The sequence below is a fragment of the Alligator sinensis genome, unplaced genomic scaffold, assembly GCF_000455745.1.
Source record: "Alligator sinensis unplaced genomic scaffold, ASM45574v1 scaffold201_1, whole genome shotgun sequence".
NCBI lineage: Eukaryota > Metazoa > Chordata > Crocodylia > Alligatoridae > Alligator > Alligator sinensis.
Genome location: NW_005842661.1, coordinates 147,864 through 157,440, shown reverse-complemented (window position 1 = coordinate 157,440; position 9,577 = coordinate 147,864). Strand labels below are relative to the sequence as shown.

At 51.3% G+C, this 9,577-nt stretch overlaps 1 protein-coding gene across 1 annotated transcript; it reads left to right on the top strand.

Moving 5' to 3' along the window:
- The first annotated feature begins 315 nt into the window (after positions 1–315).
- On the top strand, positions 316–2,275 carry CLDN3 (claudin 3). Its single transcript, XM_006033785.3, has one exon. The coding sequence runs from the start codon at positions 542–544 to the stop codon at positions 1,184–1,186; it is 645 nt and encodes a 214-aa protein (XP_006033847.1). The 5' UTR covers positions 316–541; the 3' UTR covers positions 1,187–2,275.
- Positions 2,276–9,577: the final 7,302 nt, after the last annotated feature.

Here is a 9,577-nt window from a genome sequence, read left to right as displayed (position 1 = left end):
CCCGACCCACTGCTGGCACAGGATAGACGAGCTCTGCACATCCACTCCAAGGTCTGAACTTGCAACCCCATCCTAATTGATATTACTTCACACAGAAATCCATTTCCAGCCCTTCCCCTCATGCCCAGTGTCCTATCTGCCTGGAACCAGCCCAGCAAGCATATCGATAGTCACGGTCATGAGGAAATGACAGACTGAAACTCTGGGAAGGGCTCTAGCTCCACCCCTTTCCCTGTCCATGTAAGCCTCCTTTCTTGCCAATGCCATCTCTGTAAACACAGGGGAAGGGGGGCTGGGGCCGTGGCAAAGGAGCCAGTGAAAGGGAGAGAATCCGTTGGCGAAGCCCCACCCCTGAGCAAGTAGCTGAGGTAATGCAGCCCAGCCCTTTGCTGCGCTCGCTGTTATAAGGCAGCCCAGCCTTAGGTGCCTCTAGGTGTGAGCGGATCCCCTGACAACTGCACAGACAGCAACGGAGGCCTGCAGGTGTCCAGTCGCAGTCGCTCTCTCCCTCTGCGTTGGAAAGCCTTAAAAGTGCAGCACCATGTCGATGGGTCTGGAGATCGGTGGAGTGGCGTTGTCGGTGCTGGGCTGGCTAGGCACCATCATCTGCTGCGCACTACCTATGTGGAGGGTGACAGCCTTCATTGGAAACAACATTGTGACCGCCCAGATCATCTGGGAAGGGCTGTGGATGAACTGCGTGGTACAGAGCACAGGCCAGATGCAGTGCAAGGTCTATGACTCCATGCTGGCGCTGCCCCAGGACCTGCAAGCAGCCCGAGCCCTGCTGGTGGTTGCCATTGTGCTGGCTGTGCTGGGCCTCCTCATCGCCCTGGTTGGGGCACAGTGCACCCGGTGCGTGGAAGACGAGACCTCCAAAGCCAAGATCACCATCGTGGCTGGTGTGATCTTCCTGCTGGCTGGGGTCATGACGCTCATCCCCGTCTGCTGGTCTGCCAACACCATCATCCGGGACTTCTACAACCCAATGGTGCTGGAACCCCAGAAGCGGGAGCTGGGTGCCTCTCTCTATGTGGGATGGGCAGCTGCAGCGCTGCAAGTGATCGGGGGCGCTCTGCTCTGCTGCTCCTGCCCCCCCAAGAATGAAAAGTACCCTGCAAGCAAGGTGGCATACTCTGCCCCCAGATCTGCAGTGCCCAGCTATGACAAGAGGAACTATGTGTGAGGAGATGACTGGATGGGACCTCGCCTGCCGCCCCACTCCAACTTATGAAACTGTTCTAGTTCTTTACTGCTGCACTCTGGAGACCTTCCTTTTTGACGGAAACATGGCCATCCCTTGCCATCCCTGGGACAAAAAGATGAACGGACAGCAGAAGGGGCTGCTTTTGAGAACTCAGACTGTCATTCCCAGTCCTTGGGTGGAGGAGGAACTGCTTGCTGTCTTTTGACCACAGAGCTTCTGACAAGGGCAGGTGCCTCCTGACTCGCATTAATTCCTGTCTGGTGGGTGTTTTGTCTCTGATATATTGTGCTCTGAAGCTCTCTCACCCCCCCACCCCGTCCTCTCTGGGCATTGGGAGAGTTCAGTCCCTGGGGCTGGTTTCTTCCTTAGACCCAAAGTACTCCTCAAACCCAGACTCTGTGCTTCAGCAAAGGCTTTCGATAAGAAGAGAATCCTGTGCCCAGCCCCGCAGCACAGGGACTGGCTGGGGAGCTAATGGGTGGGGGGGGATTTGTGGCAATGGCCGCAGCATCCCCTTACACCTGGGGCAGGCTCTGCCCTCATGCTGGGATCCTTCACTTTCCCTGCCCTCATAGGATTTATCTCTGAAACAGCTTCCAGGGTGTGTAAGGGTTTCTCCCACCCACTCTGTTCAGCCCTTTTGTATGCCCCGAAGCAGCAAGGGCATGGATCTGTCTGGAGCTCAAGCTAATGAACACAGGTGCCCCACCCTGCCCCAGCTCAGGGCACCAGCGCCATTTCTTTGAGCTGGCAGTGGGAGAGGCCAGGAACAAGGCAGCTGGGAGCTTTCCAGCCTTGTCTTAGCAGCCATGTCCCAGCACAGAAAATGGTGGCACAACAAGACTCAGTGAACAAAGCCCTAGCTGTGGGACATTGTAAGGGGCCTGAGCAGGGAGTGGGCTGGGAATAGACTAGCAGAGCCTTCTGTCAGTAAAATGCTCTCCATTAGACCGGACTGGGCTGGGCTGGGCTGGGCTGGGCTGAAATGCGCTGGGGCTCCCTGTGGGATCAACAATTGTGTAAATAAAAATGGTTTCTTGTAAATAAACACAGTTTTTGTAGCTGGAAGATGTTTCATTGTGATTTGGGGTGTGATGGTCACAACAGGTCGCACTTCTTGTTGGATCATGGAACTTGACTGAGTGATAGGGGCTTGGAAATTCAGCAGCCTCCAGCCTGCAGGGCCCATCCCATGGGCTCAGTGAGGAGGAGTAGAAGAAATTGCACTCAGGAGGCATGAGCAAGTGGTAGTAGCAGCAGTCATGGGGCAGTTTCTCAGCTTGCTGCCTATGCTGGTGTCTAGGCAAGCTGAGCACGCTGCCTGCACTACATGCAGTTACACAGCAGTGCTTCTGCTGGTTTGTGCTACCTTACATTTTTCAATAAAATTGTCCAGTTTAGTAACAGCTGAGTACTGTCCCACTCTCCACAGCACTGAAGCCAGGGCTGGAAATAAACTCTGCAAGGATTCACCATGGTATGGGCTCCAGGAAGCAGAAAAGGTGAACCATGGAGTGCAGAGGTGGAACATATTTGTCAGGCCATCTTCAGCTAAACCCATAAGGGACTTGGGTGTTGCAGACCCTAACTCACAAGTGCTCTGCTGTTCACCGTAATCCAGTTTGGCCTCCAGGCTTCCTATACAGTGCATGGCGAGTTATATGCCTCAGCATGAGTGATGCAGAAGCCAGCACACTGAGCAGGGAACTGCCCAACCTGCCAGGAGGAAACACCACAGTATTTAGGCATCAAAATCCGCTGGAATCTCAGGCCTCAACCTTCTCCTGGAATTTAGCAACTACGCCAGGTCATTTCTTTCTAATGAACAACCTGAGAGACCCTGTCCTGTTACAGCCAGGAGTCAGAGAAGCAATAGGATCTAGTCCCTGTGTTCTTTCCTCACATATGGACATGAGACACAAAGCAATTTTGGATAAGGGACATTATAGACGAGAGGGTCTGCTATAGAAACCGTGTGGTTTGCGTAAGCCAGAAGTATTCAACCTGTAGCCACCTAGATTATAGACTAGAGGGTCTGCTATGGAAACTGTAGTTTGTGTAAACCAGGGGTGTTCAACCTGCATCTGTGAACTGATGGGTTAATAGATACTGCAGCAGCTTCAGTTCTGCTCTATTTACTTTCCCTGCCCTACAGAGTTCAAAGTGTGTTTCTTGCTGTGGGGAGTGCAGACCAGTCTCTTTTCTTCCTTGTGTGCTCCAGGGGAGGGGCAGTGTTGAGCAATGTCTTGTTTGCATTCACTTGTTCCCAGCAGCACAGAGGATATGATGGACAGTCCACACCTTTCTGCCTTCCACACATCATCAGGCACAAACAAATACACACAGCAGGGCAGGCATTAAGGAGTGTGCTCCTGGGTCGGGAGGGGGGGAAGCAATACTGTACAAAACCCAGTCCAGGCATCTACAGACTGGGATGGCTGGTGCGCAATGGGAGCACATGGCAGGGACTGAGGTCTCCCCCTGGCCCATAAGACCCATGACAAGTATACCCAGCTCTTGAGCTCCTAGACTTTTCCATGGGGAAATGCCCCTGCTACTGCAGAGAAGAGCAGCTGTCAAACCAATGAGAAGCTACTAAAGGAGTATCCTGGAACAAGCACAGCCCTGTCCCTTCCTCAAGTTTCAGGACCAGGAAGTGATACTAGCAGGCAGAAGGAAGAAAGGCGAGACCTCCTCCTGCCAACAGTGCATTGTAACCAGGCACTTGTGGGCAGGCAGAAAACAGCCCTGCTGCACTTGCAGGTACCCCAGCCATCTTCTAGCTCACTGAGTATGCCTACCTCTCTGTGCTCTCCTTCTGGGTATGAGCCTTACTTCTCTAGGTTTAGGGCCTCTTTCTCCTCTGATAAAATCAGCACCAAAATACCCATTGTTCAAAGCGAACTGTCCCTGGGATCTGGTTTGCCTGGGTCTGTTGCTAGCTGAGCTACTACTACCTTGGGGAGGTGGAGGGTGAGGGGCAGAGGAACCCTCTGGATGTCCATGTTCTCTGCTCACAGCAGGTACTGGTCAGCACCCCGACCCCTCAGGGGTAGATTGCTGTGGTTCATCAGCCTGGTGATCAGGAAGCCTGGGACACTCACTGAAGGTTCCCACACCAGCCTTCACCTTGGCCCATGTAGTGAACAAGTAGATGGTTGCTGGTCACACACAGACCCTCTAGTCTCCAATCTCAGCTCTGCCACAGTTCCTTTCCATGGAGGGCTGTAGGCTGTTACTAAGACTGCCTGTGGGTGCTTCTGCCATGACCACTGCCTGACCTCTCCCACTTTCTCAGAACAGCCTAGACACCACAAATCTCACACAACAATCCTACACATGGTGCAAAAAAGGGCCTGCCTTCATAGCCACTCATGGCAGGCAAGGTGTATCTGCTGATTCAATGCATCCTTGCAATAGGTCAGAGAACACACAGCCTAGATGCACACAAATCAACTTTTCCACCTATCTCCAAGCACAGAATGGACCCCCAGTGCCATCTGCTTGTGAAAAGACACCAAAATCCTCCAGGTGTGTCATTCTAATTCATCCCTGTGTGCCATTCTAATTCATCACTCCCTTATTTAGAATGGCACACAGCTAACCACATATGGAACAGACAGAAATGACATTTTGATCAGCCCCTTGAAATCACTGTAAAGCCATGACCAAACAGAAGAGCACAGCTGCAGAGCCCTCTGATCGCACACAAAATTAACCCTCATTGTATAAGGATTCAAACGAAGCCACTCCTAAGTGGAGTGACTTAATTAATTTCCCTCTGCTCTAGCTGGTCACTTTCTGCTCACCAGTGGGGGTGGGGGCTCCAATCTACCTGCCCTCCCCGCTCCCCCCAAAGCAGGGCTGAGAAAACCCCAAAAGCCCTCACTACCCTGCCTTCTTCCCCCTCCCATCCAGAGACAGCAACAGAAGTGCAGGGGAGGAACAGAGCCAGGGGAAGACACAGCCTCTCTCCCTGGATGCCCCCCTCTCCCCCCCGGTCCAACACCTAAAATCCATTGGGTTGGGAGGATCAGTCTAATTCATGGCAATTTCTGTGAATTGCCATGAGGTAGAACAGGTAGCTGCACTTCTGTCTGTGCCCATAGTCTATGTCTATGCAATAGAGAGGTGAGTTCATTCATGTCAGGGTCTCCCACCACAAAGGGCAGGATAAGCAACAGTGAAAAACAGAGCTGCAAGTGTGCTGGAACCTTGCTTACACATTCCCAGGGTCCATGGGTTCAGGATTTTCTCAAGCTTCTGAGTTTTAATTTCCTGACATTCAATCTGCTTCACTCCAAACACCCTGTGGTAAAATACTGTATCTTGTGACAATATTCTACGAATGTTGCTTCAAACTAAGTTAATTTGTACCAAGAGTTATGCTAGTAGTTCTCTTTCAATGTTTTGTCAGGAACTCATGGCAATTAGAGATGCCCACAGTACATAAGAACCAAGAAAATATGGCTATAACAGGGACAACCAACTCTGATCCATGGGGATTTCATGAGACTATCTCAGTCTGGGCATGTGCACTGCATATCACTGCACTCACAAAGTAGATTGCCAGGCCTTCCTGGGGTGGCTGTCACACTGCATAGTGACACAGAGCCCTTTTCCAAGCTACGAAGCCAACAGTAGGCAGACCATGCATCAAGTCAGACAGGCTGCCTGAGGTTTTTGGCTACTGGCTCTGGCACAGCAAGAAAACAAAATGGGAAGCAGCAGCTGGCACACTCCAAGATGGGTGGCGTCCAACCTTGGCTACGAAGGACTTCTGGGACAAGCTTTTTTGGGTCTGCAAACCGACCAAGATGATGGATCTCAGTCCCACCATGCATTCATGGCTCAGACTACTGCACTGAAAGCAACTGGTGGACTTCCTGTGCTGAAAGGTGCCTGTCCCAAATTAATTCCCTGAATAGCCAGTTGGGAACACTGGGGATTGTGGAGACATGGCAGTTACCACAGAAGGAGAGAGAAAACAAGAATTTGAGGTCAGAGATAGCCAAAGGGGACATCCACGGCTTCCAGCCATGGGTGTGAAGGCGCATCCTTGTGCCTCTGATGCACTAGCTAGCAGGCCAACCTGACATACCCAGGTGTGTGAGAGATAGTGGATGTCCATCCCCACTGGGTGAGACTCCGATTCCAGTCACTCAGTGCCTTGTAGGCAGACAGTGCACAACCAAGTCCCAGGGATCCTTCGCCACATGTACCTCTTGCTCTGCTGCCAGTAACTTGCCATCTGTCCAACCTAAAGCAGGTGGCTTCTCTCAGACAAACCAGTTTAGCAAACAAGAATGCAGCTTAATTTGGAACATGTGCCAGCTCTCACCACCTCAAAACTCGCATCTAAAGGCCTCATCCACTTAAGTATCCACATACACATACATGTGGGGCACAACCACCCTCATCCATATGCAGACACCTGTATTAGCTTCCCCCACACATACACGCATGGGGTGGGGCAGTCACTACCAATACACACACACTTCACACCTGCAGGCAGTCACCTGTAATACACACACACACACCCTACAAGCACTCACCACCCTGTTTAATGGGGCAGCACACTTGGCCCCAAGGTTTGGATCCCTTTGCCCCTCATTAGGCTTCATTTGGGTTATTTCAGACATTCCTCCTCCTTCTTGTATGTCTTAGTGCTCCCAGTCCATGTTGGGGGCTTACCCTCACTCTGATGGAGTACTGAGCACAGATGGCACTCATTCACCCATCCCAAGGGTGCTGAGCACAAATACATCTCCAGGAGGGAAATGGACAGGTGTTCCTATGATCCAGTGAATCAGGCTGTCAAGAGCCAACTGTTGCCAGGAACCTGGCAGGGGAAACACCATGTATCTGGGTCCAAGAGGGCAGTTTTCCTTAAGCCCTCCCAGGGAAAACTGTTCTTCTTGCATGGTTTAGTACCCACTGAGGTGTTGGGGCTTAATGCCTATTTTATGGAAATGGGAGGCTCTTCCCTAGCTTGCTCCTGCAGCCACATGGCTAAGGGCAAGAGAAACTTGGGGGCATCTGAACCCCAAGCCTCTGGGCTTGGGCCTGCACATAGGATGCCAGCCAAAAGAAGTTGGAAATATCTGAAGCACCTGGCAGGGGTGGAGGATGTCTGCTGGTTGTAGGGCCACTTGTGATTCTGGACTGACTCATGGATTTGAACTTGATTTTGGATTGGAACACAAAAAAAATCGTTAAAAAACATTTTTTTTTTAAGTTTCCATGAGCCAGTGAAACAGACAATGGGATTGTGGGGAACACAGGGCTTATCATCTAGGGAGAAGGTGAAGGTTATCAAAAAGTGCCTGTTGCCAATGATTTTGTACATGGTTATGACATACCCCCTGTCCTGGCTACAGGCCCAGCAGGTCCAGAGGGCCTTGTGCCTCTTCTCTTGGGGCGGGAAGACAGAGCTATATAAGGAGGAAAGGTTGGGGGGGATGGGGTTTCCCCAACTTAGAGGTTTTTGTTTATGTCCGCTTCTTGAAAATGGTAGTGAGGGAAGCAAGGGGGGCACTGGGGATGATCTCAAATTTCTGTAAGTTCTGGGGGGTCGGAAGGCTATTACAAAGGTTGGGGCTGTTTGGGAGCAGGTGGAGAGGGGTGTGGGCTTGGCGGATGTCACTCCCTTATGAGCGATTGGGAACTTTTGTTACGGGCCAAGGCTTGGAGGGGTTGGGGCTCAAAGGACTGGGGAATGCAAAAAGAGTATTTAAGTTCATGGGGGGAGAGAGAGGATGACAGATGTGGGGGAGCTGAGATCAGAGCAGGTAAGTAGGGTGTGGGAAGGGCTGGTGGGGAAGGAATGGAAAGGGGAGCTGGCATGGAGGACGGCGCAAAAAGCTTTGCCGGTGTGACTGGTGTTCTATCGTTGGGGTATAGAGCTGTCACAGTCCCCCAAGTGCCCAAGGGAGCTTTGTGACGAGCCTGAGTCGGTGCCACGGGGACTGCTTTTACGCTCAACAGGTGCTAAGACGGGTAGCGATGTATTTGAAGGATATGGGATCACGCTCAAAAATGTCTTATATGGGTTAACAGATGGGATGAAAGGGATGTGGGGGGTGAGAGTGTTGATCACATGTATGAAAGTAGCACTATGAAAGGTACGCCCCCCCATTAGTGCTAAAGGGGTTGTGCTTTTCCATGCTGGAGTGCGGTGGCAATGCATAGGGGGTGCATGGGAGTGCACGTACACCCCCTGAGAGCACTGGTGCACCGTCAGGCCGCACTCCCCGTTTAGCCAGGACAAAATGTTTTTTTGGTGAGTGCAATTGGCCATGCAGGACCATCCCCTGCCCTGTCAGTCGGATCGGCCACCGGGGGATTGGGTGAGAATGAGGTCAGTGGGACTGGGTAAGGGCTTATGTGTGGGATATGGAGGGGAGGGGTTTATCGCGCCTCACATTTTGCTTCTGGCCTGTGTACCATATGACTGAACATGCAGGTAAAGAAACAGGTTAATTTTGTTGTTGGGATATTATCACTGTGTCTCATTGACCGATACTGGCTATTGTATATGTTTAAGTGGTACAGTTTCGGTCATCATGTTTGTGCTATGTAATCCTTGACAGTCATCTGTTGTAACTTCTTCCGTGAGGCCTCTGTTGCGGTCGTTAGAATGTCTGGCTTTGTTTGTTTTCTAATAAAATGTTAAAAAAAAAGTTTCCATGAGCCAGCTTCGACCAGTTCGTGTCCTGCGTCAGGAGTGCCCTGCGGACATGCAGGAACCTCCTGATGTAGTCACACTAAGCTCGAGCAAACGGACGCTGTTAAAATGTTTCTAAGTGAACTCCAGTCCCACTACCGGAAATCAGTAGGAGAGGATGCAGCCAACTCCACCTGGAAAAGGGACACTTGGCACAGACTGGTCAAAGTCCCCCCGGGAAGGGAAGTGGACAGGGGGAACGAAGGGGACAACGACACAACTGGACCTGGAGACAGCAAAGAGGACAACAACAGGATCAGCAGCAGCAGAAGTGACAGCGACAGCAACAAGGACAGTGAATGAACTGAGAATGGAAACCCCAAATTGGGGCCTGGACTAAGGGACTATGTTTGGGTTAAGGAAGGGCCGAGAGTGGGTGCGCAGGGGAGCAGGTGCCGTTATTGTAACAGGTGCACGGGTTCTTAATGTGCTTTTAAAAGGTGTGATGGAAGTCTATGATAGAGGATAAATATATATATATAACTGTATATATATAAAAAAATAATAATTTTTTAAAAGCCCTGCTGTACACAGGCGCTCAGCAGGGCAGAAAACATCCAATCCAGAAGCATCTTTTGATTCCGACAAAAAGTGGACTGAAATGACTGTGTGGCCTCCCTGCGGGGCACAGGCGGCTGGTGTAC